General features: G+C 44.4%; 1 protein-coding gene across 3 annotated transcripts in view; it reads left to right on the plus strand.

The window, feature by feature from the left end:
* ACIN1 (apoptotic chromatin condensation inducer 1) overlaps nucleotides 1–17470 on the plus strand; it is a 73759-nt gene extending 56289 nt beyond the window's left edge. For all 3 annotated transcript variants that reach the window (XM_058183923.1, XM_058183922.1, XM_058183924.1), the window contains 9 exons: nucleotides 2320–2462; nucleotides 2557–2712; nucleotides 7292–7451; nucleotides 7570–7715; nucleotides 11178–11285; nucleotides 12430–12537; nucleotides 13212–13530; nucleotides 15057–15157; nucleotides 16809–17470. In XM_058183923.1, coding sequence (XP_058039906.1) covers nucleotides 2320–2462; nucleotides 2557–2712; nucleotides 7292–7451; nucleotides 7570–7715; nucleotides 11178–11285; nucleotides 12430–12537; nucleotides 13212–13530; nucleotides 15057–15157; nucleotides 16809–17108 — 1541 coding nt within the window. In that variant the 3' untranslated portion in view covers nucleotides 17109–17470. The remainder of the gene's footprint in view (nucleotides 1–2319; nucleotides 2463–2556; nucleotides 2713–7291; nucleotides 7452–7569; nucleotides 7716–11177; nucleotides 11286–12429; nucleotides 12538–13211; nucleotides 13531–15056; nucleotides 15158–16808) is intronic.
* Nucleotides 17471–23702: the final 6232 nt, after the last annotated feature.

The raw sequence follows: 23702 nt of genomic DNA on the forward strand, positions 1-23702 counted from the left end.
AACTTGCCAAGATTGGAGACTGAGGAATTCTGGGAGTTGAAGTCCACAAGTTGCCATGGTTACAGATTGGCTGAGGAATTGTGGGAGTTGAAGTCCATAAGTCTTAAACTTGCCAAGGTTAGAGACTGACTGAGGAGTGATTTTCACTCCCACTCACTCAAGGCTGGCTAATCTGATAGCTACCATTGCAGGCCGGGGTCAAGGGTGAAGGACTCATGGGGTGGGGAGGTGCCCCATCTGGGCCTTGGCTTTGGGGAGTGAGGCTCAAGTCACATTCCCGGAGTGGAGGCCAGTGTGATTAAATACACACTATATGCAGTTACATTAAATACACTAAGTTGAATACATTAAGTACACTGGTTATACATTTAATGCACTGAAATACAGGTAGTCCTCACTTAACGCCCAGTTGCTTGGTGACCAGCTGCAGTTACAACTGACCTTCCCAGCAGGTGCTTGCTTGTTAAAATTTTTAGCCCACTTTTATAAGTAAAAAATAGCCAACCTACCTTCTTCCTCCTGTTTTCTCCACAACAGCCCTGTGAGGCGGGTTGGACTGGGAAAGGCAGACTGGGGCAAAGTCACCCAGTTTGCTTTCATGCCTAAGACAGGACTAGAACTCCCAGTCACCTGGTAATTGTCCCAGAGTCACCCAGCCGCCTTTCATGCCTAAGACGGAACTAGAATTCCCAGTCTCCTGGTAATTGGCCCAGAGTCACCCAGCCAACTTTCTTGTCTAAGGCAGAACTAGAACTCCCAGTCACCTGGTAATTGGCCCAGAGTCACCCAGCCAACTTTCTTGTCTAAGGCAGAACTAGAACTCCCAGTCACCTGGTAATTGGCCCAGAGTCACCCAGCCAACTTTCTTGCCTAAGGCAGGACTAGAACTCCCAGTCCCCTGGTTTCAGAGTCAACACCTTAACCACTAGATCCAACTGGTTCTTGCAAGAACTGCAACCTGCAATTTTTGGACACTTGAGTACCAGCTCACATTTATATCTGTTGGCCACATCCTGCGGTCACATGACCTGTTTTTGGCTGGTTTCTAGTATTTACTTCCGCTTTCCAGGTAAAAAAATTCCCCGTCGAGTGTAATGGCTTCGTTTAACGACCGCTGCAAAAAAAGGGGGGGTGGGGAGGTTGTAACTATAGGCACAATCACGTAGTGACTTGCTTTTAACCGCAACTTACGACTAATTCTAGGCTCAATTGAAGTTGTAATTCGAGGATTCCCTGTGTGCATTTGATGGGATGGGATGCGTATTTCTTTATTTTTAAAGATACGCCTGGTAAAGTATCCTTTGCACCAATTGCTTCGGCCAGCTTACTGTACGTAGTTTTGGGGTAGCAGAAGCATAGTTCATTTAATACCTGTAGTAATAATAAAGGCAGCTGTGATGAAATGGCTAGCTCAGTGTTTCTCAACCTCTGCCCCTTTAAGATGGGTGGGCTTCAACTCCCAGAATTCTTTGCTATGCTGGCTGGGGAATTCTGGGAGTTGAAGTCCACCCATTTTAAAGAGGTGGAGATTGAAAAAAAATGAACTAAATTCTTTTTTCTCTCCCAATATATAGCCCTCAGCTTACAATAATTCATTTAGTGACTGAAATTACAGCAGCATTCAAAAAGAATAACTTACGACCATTTTTCTGACTTGCAACCCTTGTTCACACGACCGTTGCAGCAGCCCCATGGTCACCTTGATCAACATTTGGGCACTTGGCCAGCAGTTCATATTTATGACGGTTGCAGCATCCCGGGACCACGTGATCCTCTTTTGCGACCTTCTGACAAGCAATGGTGGGAAGTCAGATTCCCTTAATGGTCATCTGACTAACTTAAAAACTGCAGAAATTCACTTAACCGCTGTGGGCAAGAAAGGTCGTAAAATGGAGCAAAACTCAGTTGTCTCACTTAGCAACAGAAATTTTGGGCCCCATTGTGGTTGTAAGTCAAGGACTACTGTACTGGCAGACCATGCAGAAGAAGGCATGGGGGTTAGGGAAAGAGGGCGGACGTGAACTGACTCACTCACACCGGCCCTCAAGACCAAAGCTGCCCCAACTGTGTTAAGAAAGGTCGTAAAATGAGGTAAAACTCAATTATCTCACTTAGCAACAGAAATTGGGTGCAATTATGGTCATAAGTCAGCCACCTGTATTGGCAGATCATACAGAAGAGGGCATGGGGCTTAGGAAAAGCGGGTGCACGTGAATTGACTCGCTCACTCGAGCCACCTCAAGAGCAAAGCTGTCCCCAACCGTGTCCTGAGAAAATTGCTCAGGTTTTTAACTCCTTTCCTCCCTCCCTTGCTTTTAGCGTCCTCCGTGGCCAAAGGGGCCGTCGCCACAAACAGCGACACCGAAGGAAGCCAGCCGGCAGGGCGCAAACGGCGCTGGGGCGCCAGCACTGCCACGACCCAGAAGAAACCTTCGATAAGCATCACCACCGAATCCCTCAAGGTAACCAGCTAGCCAGGATCAAAAGTTGACTCCGGGACAGCCTAGATCAGACCCTGATGTGCTTTTCTCCTTCCTCCTCCTCCTCCTACTCCAGAGCCTGATCCCGGAGATTAAGCCACCGCCGGGAGGCCAGGAAGCCGTGGTGGACCTTCATGCCGACGACTCCCGCATCTCCGAAGACGAAGCCGAGCGCCACTTGGAAGAGCCGGCTCACGAGAAAGCGCTCAAGATCTGCCGTACGGTCACGCAGGTTGGTGCTCGGGGGGGGGGGGGCAACAACAGCTCCCAATCGGTCCCAGGGCGGAAGCAGCACTCGGGCGCGAGACGTGGCAAGCTACGAAGCTGCACGCACGCCAGATGACCGATTTATTCAACTCCGTCGTTTTTACTGCACTCTCTTCTCCCATTGATTTCAGGGTGATCAGTGGCCAATCTCCCATAAATGAAATCATTAAGCTCAAGGCTTTTTTTATTTTTTTTTAAGGCAGATATTAATTGTCAGGGCCAAGGCAGTGCTCGGATTTAGACGCTGGGAAAAACTAAAAAATATCCTAAAACCTGAGCGTAGCTGTCAGGTTCTTCATCTGCAGGGAGATCCTCCTCTTTTGAACACGACACCCCACCCCCCCGGCCGCCCAAAATTAGTCTTGCAAAAGGTATTTGGCTACGCTGATGACGTTATGTACTTTGGTAAGAGAAACGTCTGTAATCAAACCTTAGGAACGCCAAAGAATATAGGATTAATTCTATGGATTCGCCATTGAATCAATTGGTTGTTGTGGCCCGCCGGCAGCCAGCAGAGCTGGCAGCAGAGTCAGACAGTGAGGAGCTTGGAGTGGAAATTTATTGGGTTAGAGATTTTCTGTCTTCACTGTGAGTTGTATTGTGTTGGGGGGGGGGAGGGTGCACTGAGGGAGCTCAACCAATCGCATTGTACGTATGTTGTGCAGCGACAATAAAGATTTGAATTTGAACTTGGGCCAGTCCTGGGGGCTAGGAAAAGCTCGGACGAGGGCTCTGCATCGGAGGCAGAGAGGGAGCTAGACAACAGCGAGGCAGAGGAACAGCTGGAGCCCATTCCCAGTGTCTGCATGCGCAGAGCTGCCAGAAGACAAGAACAACTCAGAAAGCAGGGTGGACTCGGGAGTAAAGCCACTCCTTGGAGGTGATTTGCCCCTCCCATGGGAAACAAAAGAAGAGCAAACGGATAGTGGCCTTTTGCAAGAAATCATTCATTCATTCTGTGCCAGGTTTCGCCTTGTACTGCGGCTGGCAGCTTGCCAAACGAGATACGGTCTGTGCTGAGAAATATTCCTTTGAAAAACTGTTTGGACAAGCCTTGCTGACTGTGATTGAATGTAATTCACAGTTGTGTAAATAAAAGAGGTTTTGCCTGGATTAATTCCTGCCTCCTGCTTGTTACAGGAGTCTAGGTCAGAATATTGATAATGTACTCTGTGTATACAGTACACTATCAATGTTCTGACCTAGGCTCCTGTAACAAGCAGGAGGCAGGAATTGATACATACATACATACATACATATATATATATTTGTTTTCTGAGGTTTTCGCGGGTGTTTGTATGTAGGTCTTTGGTTATTCGGGTTTTCTCCTGCGTAAAATTGGAAGTGTCTTGGCGACGTTTCAACGAAGTCTCATTCGTCATCTTCAGGCTTCAGCTTCGTGCTTCTGGGAGCAAAACATTGCTCCCAGAAGCACGAAGCTGAAGCCTGAAGATGACGAATTGAAGCCTGAAGATGACGAAAGCATTGCTCCCAGAAGCACGAAGCTGAAGCCTGAAGATGACGAATTGAAGCCTGAAGATGACGAAAGCATTGCTGAAGCCTGAAGGTGACGAAAGCATTGCTCCCAGAAGCACGAAGCTGAAGCCTGAAGATGACGAATGAGACTTATATATATATATATTCTCCAAAGCACCAAAAAACAAGACAAGAAACAATGGATGGAAACTAATCAAGGAGAGAAGCAACCTTAGAACTAAGGAGGAATTTCCTGACAGGACAATTAATCTGGAACGGCTTGCCACCAGAAGTTCTAGGTGCTCTCCAACACTGGAGGCTGTAGGGTAGGGTGGAGTGGAGTGGAACGGAACGGAACGGAACAGAATAGAATAGCATGGAGTTAGAAAAAATGGAATGGAAATAGAAATAGAGAGTTGGAAGGAGGTCGTCTAGTTCAGACCCCTTCTAGTTTAGGCAGGAAACCCTTTACCATTTCGCTTCTTAAAAACTTCTAGTGTTGGAGCATTCACCGATTCTGGAGGCAAGTTGTTCCACTGATTCATTGTTCTCACTGTCAGGAAATTCCTTCTTAAAGGTAAAGTTTCCCCTTGCACGTATGTACTAGTCGTTCCCGGCTCTACGGGGCGGTGCTCATCTCCGTTTCAAAGCCAAAAACACAGTGCTGTCCGAAGACGTCTCCGTGGTCATGTGGCCGGCATGACTCAACGGGGAAGCAGCACCGAACGCTGTTACCTTCCCACCAAAGCTGGTCCCTATTTTTTCTACTTGCATTTTTTTTACCTTTTTACTTTCGAACTGCTAGATTGGCAGAAGCTGGGACAAGTAACAGGAGCTCACCTAGTTACGCGGCACTAGGGATTCGAACCGCTGAAGTGCCGACCTTTCAATCGACAAGCTCAGTGCCTTAGCCACTAAGCCACCCCCGTCCCTTAATTTCTTCTTAGTTCTAGGTAAATCACTTTTAAGAAGAGATTGGGCAACCATTTGTCTGAAATGGTATAGACCAGTGGTGGCGAGCCTATGGTCCGCGTGCCAGAGGTGATACTCAGAGCCCTCTATGGGCACATGCACAGTAGCTCCATCATGCTTCTCCCGTAGGAGGGAGGGAAAGAGAGAAAGAGGGAAAGAAAAAGGGAGGGGGGGGAAAGAGAGGGAAAGAAAGAGAAATGATATTGTTGCTAACCATAATATTTCAAAAGCAGGAAAAAAAACGAAGGGGCATAAAAGTGCATTTATCACATTTTTCGTAGAACAATTAGCTGAACTCTTGCAGTTGCTGATCATTATTTTAGGTCATCAAACCCTGCTAAGACAGTCTGTTATTAGCAGCTGCCTGCAATTACTGCAGGTTCTAGTCCCACCAGGCCCAAGGTTGACTCAGCCTTCCATCCTTTATAAGGTAGGTAAAATGAGGAACTAAGATTGTTGGGGGCAATAAGTTGACTTTGTATATAAAGATACAAATAGAATGAAGACTATTGCTAACATAGTGTAAGCCGCCCTGAGTCTTCGGAGAAGGGCGGGATGTAAATGCAAATAAAAAATAAAAAAAATAAAAAAAATTCAGGTTCAATTGCCGAGTTGGCACTTTGCGATAAATAAGTGGGTTTTGAGTTGCAGTTTGGGCACTCGGTCTCTAAAAGTTTCGCCATCACTGGTCTAGACCGTCACTGCTTGAGCAGTGGGCTGGTCCCCTTTCCAACTCAGTTATTTTGTTAAATACACGTTGGAGAAAGAAAAATTCTTCTCCAAAGAGAAAAATATATCATATAGGGAGGAAATTATTGTTACATTTGTCAGTGTTCGCTTTTATCTATTGCCTTTTTTCACATTTTTTTAAAAGGTTCTTGCCTAGTTTTGTTTTGTCTCTTGATTTATTTATTTTTCCTTTCAGATTTTTTTTTTAATTTCAATTTTCTGAATAAAATAAAAAATTGACAATTATAAAAAAGAAAACCGAGTTTAAAGAGCCCCAAGGACCTCCCTCCCCCCAAAAAAACATTGGTATTTCTCATGTCATGAGGTCTAGAAATCCTTCAGAACAGTCTCAATTGAACATTCTTATCATTCTCTGATACCCCTTGAACCGAAAAGGGCAGGAAGATCCTTCCTCGTCTTCATCTGCGACACGCAGATCTTCAGATCGAGAAAAGCCAGGGAGGAAGGGTCCCCCACAAACTGGGTTTAGCAAAAAAAAAACAAAAAAACGGTCCTGCACAAACCGCCGTTTTGTCAAGTTCTGCCTCTATCCCAGCGGTCACCAACTGGTGGTCCGTGGACCACTGGTAGTCCGCAAGAAAATTTTGGTGGTCCACAGAAAAACTATTTGCATTTTTTTATATGGCACTAAATCGGGGGTCCTCAAAACTACGGCCCCTGGGACAGATACGTGCAATGAACGTTTGTGTTGCTGCAGAGAGTCTCCCTCTTCGGGGTCTTCTTGTGGGTCAGAGGGGGACAGAAATTCCGACTTGGGGTCTGCTTCAGCCTCCTGGTGTGGGGCTTTGGGTGAAGGCTGGAGGGAAGCGCTGCTGGTGGCAAAGAGCCGGAGGGCCTCGTTCCAGTGGGACAGCATCATGGCCTGGAAGTGGCTGACCATCTCAGCCCACTCATCCTCCAGGTGCCGGTACCTGGCCTTGCACTCCCGTAGGTCTTCCCTCTGCTTGGAAAGCCTATGCTCCTAGTCCTCAGTGAGGTGCTTCTGTTGAGCCTCCTTCTCAGTCAGATCCAATTTGAACTGAGCCAGCTGTTTGGCCAACTCTTTCTTACGGTGGCTGCTTAGCTCCAGCAACTGCTTCCTGTTGGGGCCCTAAGGAGCCCGGATGCGGAGGCGAGGAGTGGCTGGGAGGGGAGGGCCGAGTAGAGGCCTGCAAGGCACCCCTCGACATGAGTGACATCGAGTCGACCACACCTACCCAGTCACATGACCACTGAGCCACACCCACCCACCCAGCCAATCATTAGGCAGATCGTATTAGTGGTCCGTGGGATTTAGAGATGAATTTAGTGGTCCCTGAGATCCGAAAGGTTGGCGACCCCTACTCTATCCCACTCTTTCCTCCCAGGTGGTCCCCGTCGAAGGGCAAGAGAATGGCCAAGGAGAGGAAGAAGAGGAAGAGGAGGAAGAAGAGAAGGTCCACGAGGAAGAGCAGCCGGAGTCGGTGCCCGTTATAGCTGTAGAGACGGTGGTCCTGCCTCCCCCGGTAGAGCACGAAGTCAAAAAAGGTATGTGGGTAGAACAGGACGGGGGGGACGACCGGCAGAGGGGGGGGAAGCGAGTGACACTCCCCCCCCCGACAGGTAAGACTCACCTGTGGGCTTCTGTCTCCCTTTGCCCCCGCAGTCACGCTGAGCGATACGCTCACCCGGCGGTCCATCAGCCAGCAACGTTCCGGGGTCTCCATAACCATCGACGACCCCGTCCGCACGGCCCAGGTCCCCTCCCCGCCACGGGGCAAAGTCAGCTGTATCGTTCACATCTGCAACCTGGTGAGTGCTTTTTGGGGGGAGGGGCTGTATCCATTTCGGGGGGGTTTTTTGGAGGCATCAGGTGGCGCAGTGGTTAAGAGTACAGTACCGCAGGCTCCTGCGGCTCCTGCCTGCAGTTTGGCAGTTCAGATCTCACCAGGCTCCAGGTTGACTCAGCCTTCCATCCTTCTGAGGTCGGTAAAATGAGGGCCCAGATTGTTGGGGGGGGCGGGGCAAGAGGCTGACTCTGTAAACCGCTTAGAGAGGGTTGTAAAGCATGTAAATAAGTCTCTCCTTTTTGGGGGGTCCAAATTTTTTTATTTTATTTTAATTCAAATATCATCTTCCATTAAACAGTGTGTCGCCTGGGTACAAATATTTTGTGCAAATATTTTATACAATAACAATAGAATACAATAGAATACAATAGAAAATATAGAATAGAATAGAATAGAATAGAATAGAATAGAATAGAATGAAATAGAAATAGAAAATACGGAAGGGAAGGGAGTAGAGTAGAATAGAATAGAATAAAATAGAAAAAATGGAATGGCATAGAATAGAATAGAATAGAAAATATGGAATAGAATAGAATAGAATAGAATAGAAAATATGGAATGGAATGGAATGGAATGGAATGGAATGGAATGGAATAGAAAATATGGAATGGAATGGAATAGAATAGAATAGAATAGAATAGAATAGAATAGAATAGAATAGAATAGAATAGAAAATATGGAATGGAATGGAATAAAATAGAATAGAATAGAATAGAAATAGAAAATACGGAAGGGAAGGGAGTAGAGTAGAATAGAATAGAATAGAATAAAAAATACAGAAGGGAAGGGAGTAGAGTAGAATAGAATAGAATAGAATAGAATAGAATAGAATAGAATAGAAATAGAAAATACGGAAGGGGAGTAGAATAGAATAGAATAAAATAGAAAAATGGAATGGAATAGAATAGAAAATATGGAATAGAATAGAATAGAATAGAATAAAAAATATGGAAGGGAAGGGAGTAGAATAGAATAGAATAAAATAGAAAAATGGAATAGAATAGAATAGAAAATATGGAATAGAATAGAATAGAATAGAAAATATGGAATAGAATAGAATAGAATAGAATAGAATAGAATAGAATAGAATAGAATAGAATAGAATAGAATAGAATAGAATAAAAAATACGGAAGGGAATAGAATAGAATAGAAAATATAGAATAGAATAGAAAATATAGAATAGAATAGAAATAGAAAATACGGAAGGAAGGGAGTAGAGTAGAATAGAATAAAATAGAAAAATGGAATGGAATAGAATAGAATAGAAAATATGGAATAGAATAGAATAGAATAAAATAGAATAGAATAGAATAGAATAGAATAGAATAGAATAGAATAGAAAATATGGAATAGAATAGAATAAAAATATGGAAGGAAGGGGTAGAATAGAATAGAATAAAATAGAAAAATGGAATAGAATAGAATAGAAAATATGGAATAGAATAGAATAGAATAGAAAATATGGAATAGAATAGAATAGAATAGAATAGAATAGAATAGAATAGAATAGAATAGAATAGAATAGAATAGAATAGAATAGAATAAAAAATACGGAAGGGAATAGAATAGAATAGAAAATATAGAATAGAATAGAAAATATAGAATAGAATAGAAATAGAAAATACGGAAGGGAAGGGAGTAGAGTAGAATAGAATAAAATAGAAAAAATGGAATGGAATAGAATAGAATAGAAAATATGGAATAGAATAGAATAGAATAGAATAGAATAGAATAGAATAGAATAGAATAGAATAGAAAATATGGAATAGAATAGAATAAAAAATATGGAAGGGAAGGGAGTAGAATAAAATAGAAAAAAATAGAAAAAATGGAATAGAATAGAATAGAATAGAAAATATGAATTGAATAGAATAGAATAGAAAATATGGAATGGAATGGAATAGAATAAAAAATACGGAAGGGAAGGGAGTAGAATAGAATAGAATAGAATAGAATAGAATAGAATAGAATAGAATAGAATAGAATAGAAAATACGGAAGGGAAGGGAGTAGAATAGAATAGAATAGAATTCTTTATTGTACACACAAGGAATTTGTCTTGGTGGATATGCTTGCAGTGTACATAAAAGAAAAGATACGTTCATCAAGAATCATAAGGTACAACACTTAATGATAGTCATAATCATTAGTCATAATTAATGATAGGTACAAATAAGCAATCAAATCATTAGGAAACAGTCTATAAATCATAAGGACACAAGCAACAAAGTTACAGTCATACAGTCATAAGTGGAAGAAGGTGGGTGATGGGAACGATGAGAAGATTAATAGTAGTGCAGATTTAGTGAATAGTTTGACAGTGTTGAGGGAATTATTTGTTTAGCAAATTTGTTTAGCAGACTGATGGCATTGGGGGGAAAACTGTCCTTGTGTCTTGTTGTTCTGGTGTGCAGTGCTCTATAGTATCGTTTTGAGGGTAGGAGTTGAAACAGTTTATGTCCTGGATGTGAGGGGGTCTGTAAATATTTTCCCAGCCCTCTTTTTGACTCGTGCGGTATACAGGTCCTCCATGGAAGGCAGGTTGGTAGCAATTATTTTTTCTGCAGTTCTAACGATCCTCTGAAGTCCGTGTCTGTCTTGTTGGGTTGCAGAACCGAACCAGACAGTTATAGAGGTGTAAACTCAATAATTCCTCTGTAGAACTGGATCAGCAGCTCCTTGGACAGTTCAAGCTTACTGAGCTGGCACATATTTACAGTCATACAAGGGCCTCTGGTGGCTCAACAGACTAAGTCTGTCTGTTATTAACAGCAGCTGCTTGCAGTTACTGCAAGTTCAAGCCCCACCAGGCCCAAGGTTGACTCAGCCTTCCATCCTTTATAAGGTAGGTAAAATGAGGACCCAGATTGTTGGGGGCAATAAAAAGTTGACTTTGTATATTATATACAAATGGATGAAGACTATTGCTTAACATAGTGTAAGCCGCCCTGAGTCTTCGGAGAAGGGCGGGATATAAATTCAAATTTTAAAAAAATACTATTTTAGCTCTTCTTAACTTAATACTAATAGTAATATATACCATACCTAATGCTATAACAGTCCTCTCCTTAACTTACTTAACTTTATTAAAACATTTTCTCTCTTTCACGCCTCTGCTTTTTTTCCACTTTTCATATTTATTCTCTTAACCATTGATAAAATAGTTCCCATAAGTTATCAATTGGTTCCTTCTCTTTAATTTCAAGCGTGAACTTATTGATTTCCGCACGTTCTAACATTTTCCTAAATCGCATTTGCATCCATAGGGATCTCTTCCATTTTTTCCCCCAACGTCGTGCGAATACAATCCTAGCTGCAGTCATTAACGTGAATTATCGAAATTAAAAAGCGGGTATATAAGTCTTAAGTGCTATTGCTATCGGGAGCCTTTTCTTAATCCTCGGATGTTTGTCCGCGCGGGTAGGTGAGGCCCTTCACCCTGGGGCAACTGAAGGAGCTGCTGGGCCGGACAGGCACCGTGGTCGAGGACGCTTTTTGGATCGACAAGATCAAATCGCACTGCTACGTCACAGTGAGTCTCCTCCAGATATTCGCCTTTCCAGAAAAATCAGCATTTCGCATCTATTCCGGCTGTGCTCAAGCCGTACTTTTGAAGGCGAGAAAGTGGATGCTAAACCGAGGAGCCCAGATGGTCTGGGTTTGTTCAGGACGCTGCTCAATGCCAAAAAACGGCGTCCGGGTTTTTAAAGGGAATTTAGAGAGAGAATTTTAAAGTAAGCTGCCCTTTCGGGGAAATTTTTAAGTGGAATGTTTATGGGGATTCTCTTATCATCAAAAGTCATGGTTGTCCCAAAGGTGTTTTTTTTTTTTTTTTCCCTTGAAAACATTTCGCTTCTCATCTAAGAAGCTTCTTCGGTTCAGTTTAAGAGGAACACTTTGGGATTTGGGGAGCAGGGGGGAGAAATAGCTGGAAACACATCTCTCTCTCTCTCTCTCTCTCTCCCCCTGTATCTTATCTCTCTCTCTCTTTCTCCTTTTTCTCCCCTCTTGTCTTTCTTTCCACCTTTCTTTCTCTCCCCCTTTCTTCTCTCTTCTCTTTTTCTCTCTTCTTTTTCTTTCTCTCCCTCTCTTTCTCTCCCTCCCTCCCTCTCTCTCTCTCTGTATCTCTCTCTTTTTCTCCCCTGTCTTTCTTTCTTTCTCTCTCCTCTTTCTCCTTCTCTCCTCTCTTTCTCTCCCCCCCTTTCTTTCTCTCTCCTCTTTCTCCTTCTCTCTCTCTTTCTCTCCCCTTCTTTCTCTCTCCTCTTTCTCCTTCTCTCCTCTCTTTCTCTCCCCTTTCTTTCTCTCTCTCTCCTTTTCTCCCTGTCTTTCTTTCCTCTCTTTCTCTCCCCCCTTTCTTTCTCTCCCCTTCTTTCTCCTCTCTTCTCTTTTTCTTTCTCTCTCTCCCTCCCTCCCTCTCTCTCTCTGTCTTTCTCATTCTTTCTTTTTTCCCCATCTTTCTTTCTTTCCTCTCTTTCTCTTTTCTCTTTTTCTCTCTCCTTTTTCTTTCTCTCTCTGTTGCTCTTTCTCTCCCCCCTTTTTTCTCTCTCCTTTTTCTTTTTCCCTCCTCTCACCCTTTTTCTCTCTTTGTCTCTCCTCTCTCTCTCCCCCCCCCTCTCGTTCTGTCTCTCTCTCTCCATTTCCGTCTCTTTCTCTCTTTCCCCAATATTGCCTTTCAGTATTCAACAGTGGAAGAAGCCATCGCGACGCGAAACGCCCTCCACGGGGTCAAGTGGCCGCAGTCTAACCCCAAGTTTTTATCCGCTGATTTTGTGGAGCAGGATGAGGTACGGAGCCCAAGGGGGAACAAAGACAGGATGGGTGGAAAGGGATGTGTGTCTTCCCCCTCCCCTGTGCACTGGAGTTGGGTGCAAGAAAGTGAAACAGGAATTAATGCCCCCAAAATGATGGGGTTTTTTCAGAAGACGTTAGCCATACAGGGAGTCCTCAACTTACATTTAGCGTTACAACGGCAATGAAGAAATGCGAGTTATGACCGTTTTTCACACCGTTGCAGCAACCCCATAGTCACATGATTTACATTCTGGGGCTTGGCAGCTGACTCACGTTGATGACGGTTGCACCGTCCTGGGGTCGCGTGATCCCCCTTTTGCTACCTTCCAACGAGCAAAATCAATGGGGAAGCCGGATTCACTTAACAACTGTTATAGGTAGTCCTCAACTTACAGACACCTCTAGGCCACTCATTATAGCTTCCTTAAATGAACAGTTGTAAATCGAGGACTCCCTGCGGTGAGTCACTTAACAACTGCCTCGTTTAGCAACTGAAATTCTGGAATCCGGGGGGGAACAGACTGGATTCACTTACTGATCGTAAGTCAAGAACTACCCGCAAAGTTACCGCCACAAGATAATGTCTCTTACCTTTCTTGCAAGTATGATTTTGTATCTTGTGGAGCTTCCACTTGCTCACCTGAGGCCCTTCATTTCTCTTCCTCAGCTGGATTTCCATCGTGGTCTTCTGGCCGACCGTCCCGCAGAGGTCAAGGCAGACGAAGCGCCCACCTTCCCCGGGGTGGGCCCGACCACGCGGGGGGAACGGGAGCTGTCCCGGCGCTCAGAGGCACGGGAGCGGGAGGCGGCCGTGCGGGAGCAATGGGCCGAACGGGAGCGAGAGATGGAACGCCGGGAGAGGACCCTGGCGGAGCGGGAGTGGGATCGGGACAAGGTGCGCGAGGGCCCCCGTTCTCGATCCCGATCCCGAGAGAGACGCCGCAAGGAGCGGCCCAAATCGAAGGAGAAGAAAGCAGAGAAGAAAGGTAACAGGAGAGAGAGTTTGGTCTAGTGATTAAGGCACCAGGCTAGGAACTGGGCAATCATGAGTTCTAATCTCACCTTAGCCATGAATGCCGACTAGGTAACCTTGGGCCAATCACCAGGAGACAGTGAGTTCTAGTCCCGCCTTAGGCACGAAAGCCAGCTGGGTGACTTTGGTCCCATCACCAGGAGACTGGGAGTTCTAGTCCCGCCTTAGGCACGAAAGCTGGCAGGATGTCTTTGGGCCGGTCCCTCCCTCTCAGCCCAACCCCACAGGGTGGTTGTTGTTGGGGAAAACAGGAGGAGGAAGCAGTGTTAAATATATTTGCCACCTTCAGTTGTTTATAAAAATAATAAAGGCAGAATATAAATTAAAACAATTTGCCTACCTCCCCCCCCCCCCAACATCCCTAGAGTTCATGGTCGCCTAGTTGGAAGTTCAGCTTTGAAGTTTGAAGCCCAGTTCTACTTCAACGTGGAACGAACGTCCATAGAGGTTCTCCCATCACCCAGGCTGTGGGTGTCCCAAAGCCGCTTTTCCAAAAGACATCCAAACTTCCTTTTTTTTTTTCAAACTCCCCATCTTGAAAACATTTCACTTCTCCTCCAAGAAGATTCTTCAGAAAGCCGTTTCTTGGAGGAGAAGCGGAATGTTTTCCAGGAAGAACCAAAACCCGAGAAAGTCTGGTTGCTTTTTGGAAAAAGCACTTTGGGGCAGTGCTGACGTTCAAATTTTTTTCCCTACCGGTTCTGTGGGAGCTGGCCACACCCACTCAGTCACATGATCCCCCCACCAAGCCACGCCCACAGAACCCAGTAGGAAAAAAAATACGTGTAGGAGCATGAGAAGGGCTCATAGTGAATGCTGTGGCAGAGAGAAGCCAAACTTCTCTCCCTCCATTCACAGTGATGCTGCTGCTCCCTTTATGGTCCGTCTGTCCTCCTGGGGTCAAAGTACCTTAAAGGGACAGGCTGCAGCAGTTCCGCTGTGAATGGAATGGAGGGAGAAAACGTCAGACTCTCTCGGCTTGAATTCTGTGGCAGAGAAAAGCCGAACTTCTCTCCCTCCATTCCCAGCGGAGCTGCTGCAGCCTGTCCCTTTAAAATAGTCCTCAGGAGGAGGAGGCTGTGGAGGACCATAAAGGGAGCAGCAGCTCCGCTGGTGAATGGAGGGAGAAAAGTTGCACCCTATAGTGCGGCAGTGAATGGGCAGGTCGAGCGGCTGGAAGGGGCGACCATGGGCAGGGCCAACCAGGGATGGTTTTTACCAGTTCAGCAAACTGATTCAAATCGTCCCTCCCGGTTCAGCCGAACCGGTTGAATTTCATTCCTGCTTTGCGGGCTTTCTGCTATGACTGTAAAGATAATGTCTCTGGGACGACTCACGTAGGTTTAACCCACCCCTTTTTAACCAGGGTTGCTCTTTTCAGGTAACCAAGCTGTCGTCAAACCTGGCCTTTTTTTCAGCCTCTTTATTGGCAAAAACTCAGAATAACAACCAACCTTCTTGCTTTCATTCCCCCAACAGAAAAGGCCCAGGAGGAACCCCCGGCTAAACTTCTCGACGATCTGTTCCGCAAAACCAAGGCAGCCCCTTGCATTTATTGGTTGCCCCTCACGGACATTCAGGTGAGAGGGGGACGGGCACCTACAGGAGCGGTGACTTCGTCACCAGGTGTGGTTTCTTCAGCCCTGAGGATGAGAAGGTGCATTCAGGATACATGTGTGGATGCCCTTTATAGGCAATCCTCGATTTACAACTGCCATTGAGCTCTCATTGCTAAGTGAGATGGATGTTAAAGGTGAATTCTGCCCAATTTTCTGACCTGTCTTGCGGCCGGGGTTAACTGAATCCCCTCAGCGGTTCAGTTAGAAACCCAGTTGTCACGTTGAATCTCGCTTCCCAGCTGACTTTGCTCGGTGGAAGGTTGCAAAAGGGGAATCGCACGACCCCGGGACCCTGCAGCTGTCATAAATATGAATCGGTCACCGAACGACTGAATTTTGATCCCGTGTGTGGGATGCTGCTACAGTCCTAAGTTGTGGAAAACTATTCGTAAGTTGCTTTTTTTCAGTGCCATCGTAACTTCCAATGGTCACTAAGCGAACGGTTGTATGTCAAGGACCGCCTGTTCTTCTCGTCCCAGGCTTTTGAGAAACAAGAATTGTGGTTGTTGATGGTGATAAAAAAAAAACCAGAAGGCGTCTCGGAGCACATATTCCGACAAAAGATTTTAAAAGCTTTTTTTTTTTTTTTGCAAGCTACAATTTAGTAAAATTGCAAGCTGCAATATTAATAAAAATGTTCCCAGATTCTTTCTGATTTCCAGTCCCTAGGAAGCAGATTTGATGACTGGGCATTTTTTTGCCTGACCCAGAAACTTCAGGTGGAAAAGATAATTCCGATATTTGGAGAAATATTTCATACACAAGTAGCACTTGACTTACCACACATTTATTTAGTCATCATTTGAAGTTACAATGGCACTGAAAAATGTGACTTACGACCATTTTTCACACACAGCGACCATTGCAGCAACCCTAGGATCGCCTGATTAAAATTCCGCTTGGCAACTGGCTCATATTTACGACGGTTGCAGTGTCCCGCAGTCATGTGATCCCCTTTTGCGATCTTCTGACAGGCAAAATCAATGGAGAAGCCGGATTCACTTAACAACTGTAATATAGGTAGTCCTCAACTTACAACCACAATTGAAGCCAAAATTTCTGCGGCTAAGCGATACAGTTGTTAAGTGAGTTTTGCTCCATTTTACAAACTTTTGTTGTTAAATGAATCACTGCAGTTGTTAACCCAGTTGTTGAATGGTTGTAAGTGTGCAAAACGGTCCCAAATCACTTTTTTCAGTCCCGTTATGGATTCAGGAAATCATCATCATCATCATCTTTTAATGACCTCATAATCCCTTGTGGGGTGGAATCTGGGCAACTGAAGAGCTGAGTGTTTACTGGCCAGATGCCCTTTCTGTTGCCAATGCGGAATTTTATTCAGCAGATATATTCTCATTGAGCCCAGAGAGAGAAATACCTGCTTGTACCTAGGATCGAACTCACAGCCTCCTGATTGTGAAGTGAGAGCGCCATCTCTAGATCCCTCGTTATAGCTTCATTAAATGAACAGTAAACCGAAGAGACTCTGCAGCGATTCACTTAACCGTCTCACTTAGCAACCGAAATTTTGGAGTCGCTTGAGCTCTTACATGGAGAACTGCCTGTACGTGGCTGTCCTTCAACAGTTGCTCTTCCCCTCCTCTCCTTGCAGTGTGTCCAGAAACAGGCCGAGCGAGCAGCTCGGGCTCGCGAACGGGAACGCCGGCGCAAAGAACTGGAAGCCGAGGAGGCCCGTCAGCGGGAACGCAACCGCCAAGCCGAGCGGGACAAGCGGCGGGAACACAGCAGAGAGCGAGAACGCGAGCGCCCCAATGCTACCAGCTGTGGTGGGGCCAGTCGAGCGGGTGAGCGCGGCGGCCGAGGAGACCGCGAACGGCGCGAAGCCAAAAGCCGCCACAGCCGGAGTCGGAGTCGGAGCACGCCTGTACAGGACAGAGGGGGGCGCCGCTGAGCTATTCCCCAGCCTTTCTTTTGACCTTCGGGCGGGGGGAGGAGTTGGTGGCGGGGGCACTTTCCCCGAAATCAAGCTCCTGAGTTTTGCGGCCAAGGAGGATCAAGGAAGGGGAGTGAGTTTCTTTGCCCACCACTGGAAGGGCCGAGAGGGGTCCGGCGTGGCTGGCGGGCGGCCGAAGTGGTAGGGTTCTCCCTCCCCCTAACGTGGGGATAAGTTTGATTCCCGACCCCTCCTGCTCCCCTCTTCTGGAGCCAGTATCCTTCCCGTTGATTTGTATTTTATTTTGGGAAAATGTTTTTTTTATTCTTCTGATGATACAGGAAAGAGAGCATAAATAAAGAGATGGCGTTAGTTTTAAAGCTGCTGTCCTGCTTTTTTGAGGAGGGGGCGTGGAAAACGGGGAGTCCACTGCCGATGCCGGGAAAATAGTTTACTATCCTCTTGCAAAGACGCTTGAATCCTCTTCTGTTACATTGGGCTGTTGTGTGTTTGCCCAACAGGGAACTTCTCTAGCAAATTGTGGTAGAATTTGTTCCTAAGCCACTAAGCTCAGAGGGCGCCAGGGAACTCACGCTGGTTTTCCTGCAGATGTTTCATTACCAAACTAGGTAACATCATCAGTGCTAGAAAAGACTGAGGTAGTGTGGAATGTGAGAGGAGGAATGCGAGGTCCCTGATGCTCTCTGAGCTTGGTGGTTTTCGTGCAGACGTTTCATGACTCGGCTAGGTAACAACATCAGTGCTGGAACGGAGTGGGGGCTTGTGGAGGAAGAGGAGGGAGGACTGTGGGGTCCTTGGTGCTCTCTGAGCTTGGTGGTTTTCCTGCAGATGTTTCATTACCAAACTAAGTGACATCATCAGTGCTAGAAAAAGACTGATGTGTGGGAGGAGGAATGTGAGGTCCATGGTGCTCTCTGAGCTTGGTGGTTTTCTTGGAGACGGTTCATGACTCGGCTACGTAACAACATCAGTGCTGGAAGGGAGGGAGGGAAATTTGTTGAGTAAAGAGGGAGGAAGAGGAGGAAAGGGAAGAGTGTGAGGTCCTTGGTGCTCTCTGAGCTTGGTGGTTTTCTTACAGATATTTCATGACCCACCTAGGTAACATCATCAGGGGAGTGCTGGAGTTTGGTAAACAAAATCCCAAACGAAGCACTACCAACTCACACAAACAGTAAACAACCGCCGAATCAAGGAGCCACCAAGAACACCCACCAACACTTAACAGGGCAAGCCGCTAGCCTATAAACAGACAGCAAACCTTACTCCCTTCTAGCAACTGATGATGTTACCTAGTTGGGTCATGAAAGGTCTGCAGGAAACCAACCAAGGACCCCAATTGACCGGCTCGTATTCATGCAGAAAAAGGCCCTTTAGAAAGAACATTGCTTGCGAGGAGCACTGGAATTTCTGTGCATTATATTTCATACATTTATTTCAAACATTTCTAAAGCCCCCGCCCCTCTTCTAACCAACTCTGGCCGGCTCACACTCCAAAGTTAAAAACAACCCATAAAATCATTAAAACTATAAAACAAAACCCAAGAGTCAAACGGACTTTCTGGTTTTTCTTTCGCTTCTCATCCAAGAAGCTTCTTCGCCTTTTGACTATCGGATGGTGGGGGAGTGGAAGGATTGTCTGCAAGGAATATAAATCTTTCCATTCCCCGCCATCCAGTCAGAGCCGAAGAAGCTTCTTGGAGGAGGAGGGAAACGTCTTCAATGAAAAAAACTAGTTGCCTCTCGAAAAAAAGCATCTTTGGGTATCCACCGGCTGATTTTGACTTTCACGAATTCCAGAGTTTAAATTCAGTCACCCAAATTTCACTTTTAAATAATGATTATAAGATTTTTGTAAAAATAATAGCAAATAGATTAATGTTAGTTTTACAACAAAGAATTCATACTGATCAATCTGGTTTTATAAAAGGGAGGCAGATGAGGAATAATGTTAGACAGATTATTAATATATTGGAATATTTGGAAAAGAAGAATACTTCAGCGGCACTTATTTTTTTGGATGCAGAGAAAGCCTTTGATCGATTGCATTGGGATTTTTTATTTAAATTAATAGAGAAAATGCAATTTGGAGACTGTTTTATTAGAATAATTAAAGCGATTTATGGAGAGCAAACAGCACAGATTATAGTAAATGGTAGTTTGACAGAAGTTATTAAGATTGCGAAAGGAACAAGACAGGGATGTCCCTTATCACCATTATTGTTTGTTTTGACTCTGGAACCATTATTAGATAAAATACGAGAATTAATGAAAATAGAGGAATTAAGATTAGACAATATGAGTACAAAGTTAGAGCTTTTGCAGATGATGTAGTGGTTACGTTAATGAATCCTATAAATTCAAGTAGATTTTTGTTGGAAGTAATTGATAAATATGGAAAGGTATCAGGATTTAAAATAAATCAGAAAAAAACAAAAGTGATAATTAAAAATATGTCTATACAACAGAAACAAAAACTAGAGGAAATGACAGGATTTGAGGTAGTAAAAAAGGTTAAATATTTAGGGGTCTATATTAGCTCATCGAACAAGAAACTTTATAAGAATAATTATGACTTGCTATGGCAAAAAGTTCAGAATGATATGAATGGCTGGAAGAAATTGCAGTTATCCCTATTGGGAAGGATTGCGGCTATTAAAATGAATGTGTTACCTAGATTTTTGTTTCTGTTCCAGATGATACCTATAATTAAAAAGGATAAAAATTTGGAAGATTGGCAGAGGGATTAATAAATTTATATGGCAGGGTAAAAAGGCGAGGTTAAAATGAAAATAATACAGGATTCACGGGAAAGAGGTGGTTTAAGAATGCCTAATTTTAAACTATATTATGAAGCAGTAACCCTTTCAGTAATAAGTGACTGGTTTAACTTAACAGAGGAAAGAATTTTGAATATAGAAGGTTATGACTTGTTATATGGATGGCATGCGTACTTATTTTATGGAAAAAGTGGATAGGGCTTTTAAGAATCATGTGTTGAGAAGTGCTCTTTTGGTCTGGAATAAATATTCCTATAAATTAGATTATAAGATTCCTATATGGGCGAGCCCTAGACATGCAATAGAGAATATAAATATAGAACAGAAACAGGAAATGATTACATATAAAGAACTTTCGTATGCTGAAGGAGGTAGATTGCAATTAAAATCATTACAGGTATTAAATGAAGAAGGAGGAATTATACTTGGTTTCAATATGGGCAAATAAGTGCTAGATGGAAAGAAGATCAAAAATTGGTATAATGCAAAGGAGGAAAATTTAATAAAGCAAATTAGAAATCAGACCCAGGAGCATATAAAGAGATTGTATAATGTGTTGCTTGAAATAGATTCGGAAAAGGATTTGGTAAAGGATTGTATGATAAAATGGGCACAGAATATTCAGGAACCAATAATGTTGGAAACATGGGAGAAAATTTGGGTTAGAAATGTTAAGTTTACACAAGCACAGAATTTAAGGAAAGTTTTTATAAGATGTTTTATAGATGGCATTTAGATCCCAAAAAATTATCATGTATGTATCCTAATATCCAAGCGAAATGTTGGAGGTGTGATTGTGATGATGCTACATATTTTCATATTTGGTGGACTTGCAAGAAAATTAAGGTCTTTTGGATAAGAATTTGGTGGATTATTCAAAATGTACTGAAGAAGAAGATAAAGTTCCTGCCACAATTTTTCCTTTTGGGAATTATAATGGATTGTACAGGGATTGAGACTAAACTGATTTTGAACTTAATAACAGCAGCAAGACTGTTGATTGGACAATACTGGAAGAAGAAGAGATACCTACAATAGAAGAATGGATATTGAAAGTTATTAATTTGGCTGAGATGGCTAAAATCTCAGCGCTTTTAAAAGACAATACGCAGGAAAGATATTTAATTGAATGGAAAAATGGATTGATTATCTACAAAACAGATATCAGATTAAGAAATATCAGATTGCCTTTGAATAATTAGAAAGTTATTTTATGTAATGGGGAGGGGGTTGGGAGACGAAAAGCTTTGGATGTGGTTATTTGGATTGGACTTTACCTTGTGATTGACCCGGGAAGCCGGGGGTGGGGGAGGGAGGGGGATGTTTTGTTTTTTTTTTTTTTTGGGAGGGAGGGGGAAAAAAGGGGGAAAATGTTTTTGTTTTTTTTAAAACTCTTTCAATAAAAAAAAAAAAAATAAATTCAGTCACCCAAAAATGGAGCGCAGAGTGCAGAATTCAGCAGACAGACAACTATACCTGCCCGTCATACTCTCTCTTTTCGGCGAAACTGACGTTAAGCAAAGCAGAAGTAATAAGACTTTCAAGATCCGATCTGGGTCGTTCAACGGGACCAGAGGTTTCGAATTCGTCCTTGGAGCCCATCCTCAGGGAACTTCACTCTAGCAGAGTGTGTGCTTTGGACAATTCTCTTGCAGCTGTTCAGATTGTTGCCTGAGCAGGGACAAAAACAGCCAGGGAGATAGTGGAAGCGTGGGAAACGGCCCTTTGTCAATCAACCAGCTTATCAAATATTTAGCATTTGCAACAAACAGCCATCGACAACTAAAAAAACCCCACACACAAGTCGCCATATAAATGCAGGGAGTCCTCGACTTACAGTTGTTTGTTTAGTGACTTCAAAGTTACAGCGGCGCTGAAAAATGTGACTTACGACGGTTTTTCACAGCTGCACCCTTTGCAGCCTCCCCTGCTCATGTGATTAAAACTCAGATGCTTGGCAACTGGTTCATGCTTAACGACTGTGGTTCTGTCCCGTGGTTACGCGATCCCCTTTTGACAAAAGCAAAGTCAACAGGAAAGCCAGATTCGCTTAACAGCTGGGTTACTAACCTAACCAAAGGCAGCGATTCACTTAACAACCGTGGCCAGAAAGATTGTAAAATGGGGGCAAAACACTTCTCAACAGAAATTTCGGGTTCCATTGTGGTCGAGGACTACCCATATTCACCTTCAGACCCCCCCCATCCCAGCCGCATAAGTTTCCTAGCAGATGTTCCTGCAATGATATGAGCCAGCAGGGTTCTGCTCGTACCCTGGTTTAATTCAGGTTAAAAGTTTCACCTGGGGCAGGTAGGTCCTCAACTTACAACAGTTCACTTAGGGACCGAAGTTAACAACGGCACTGAAAAAAAAGCAACCTAGGAGCCTTTTTCACATTTAACAACCATTGCAGCATTTCCCCCCCCCCCTCCGTGGTCGCATTCACATGCATGACTCACAGTTATGACGGTTGCAGTGTCCCGGGGAGGGGTCACACGATCCCCCTTCTGCGACTTTCGGAAAAGCCTAGTCGATGGGGAAGCCGGATTCGTTTAACCGCTGGGTTACTAACTTAAACCAACGGCAGCGATTCACTTAACAACCGTGACACAAAAGGTTGTAAGATGGGGGCAAAACTCCCTGCACGCCAGTAATTTTGGGCTCCGTTTGTGGTCGTAAATCGAGGACTAACCCTTATTGGCCATCGTTCGTGAGACTTTTGAGAATTCACCTTCAAAGGAAACGAAAGGCCGGGAAAAAAATACGTAGGGAAAAAAAAGGGGAATTTTAAAATCGGGAATCTTTAAAAATTAGGCCACGGCGTAGATCGTCCTCGGAAACCTTAGCTGGAAAACTGGCTTGATGTCTTAAAAGACTGTTTAGAAACTTACATAAACACGATTAGCGTTAATGTTCCAATAAGATCCAAATATAGCTGAATGTCTTAACGCGAGGGCTAAACTCAAAAAAGATTTGCGCCGCGCTTGGAATTAGCTTGCAAACACCCTTTTTTTTCCTGTCTCTGTCTCTCCAAGTGGAATAAATTACTTTTCCCTTTTTTTTTTTGCACTTCTATTTTCTCCCCTCTCTAAGAGCTTTGGGGGGGCGGGGCGGAGGGCATCCGCATCTTTTTTTTTCTCCTTTCCGTTTTCCCGCTCCGATGGAGAGGCATGATTGATGCACACGACAAGAGCTTTCCGGCTAGGATTTGCACACACGCACAATCCTGGCCAAACGCCACAATGACAGATGATGATTTACAGAAGGTTTCTCTCTTTCCCCCCCCACCCCCCCACCCACCTCAATGGAAGTAATAACACCGCGCCAGGATTTATCAGATGTAGTTGTTCCCTTCTTGGCAGATAGATGGCGCCGGTCTTCCACATAACCTGGTCAAAGGATGGAGGCAGGTCACGTACTCAGTTCATCTACAAAAACACACACAAATCGCAGGCCAAGGGGACAAATTGTAGAAAGAAAAGGGGCCGAGCGAGAAGGGAAAAACATTTCTGCTCTCAAACCCTGGTCTCTTTCACCTTCTAACCTCCCCCACCCCCACCAAATCTTGGTTTGTCGTCGTCCCCCCACTTCGCTCCAGAACCACAAGATGCTCGCTGCGCCCCTGAGGAACATCTGCAGCTGCGACCCTGTCCTTTTTCCTGCTTCCAGACATCTGTTTTGCTTTCCGCTCCTTTGCCATGTTCCTCTTTTTTTTTTTCCCCATCCTTCGCACAACCCTAAGCGCTCCCCTCTCCGACATTCCCCCCCCCTCCTACCTCACCCTACTCTTATTTTTCTTCCTCTCCGCCCAAGG

The sequence above is a fragment of the Ahaetulla prasina genome, chromosome 4 (genome assembly GCF_028640845.1).
Source record: "Ahaetulla prasina isolate Xishuangbanna chromosome 4, ASM2864084v1, whole genome shotgun sequence".
NCBI lineage: Eukaryota > Metazoa > Chordata > Lepidosauria > Squamata > Colubridae > Ahaetulla > Ahaetulla prasina.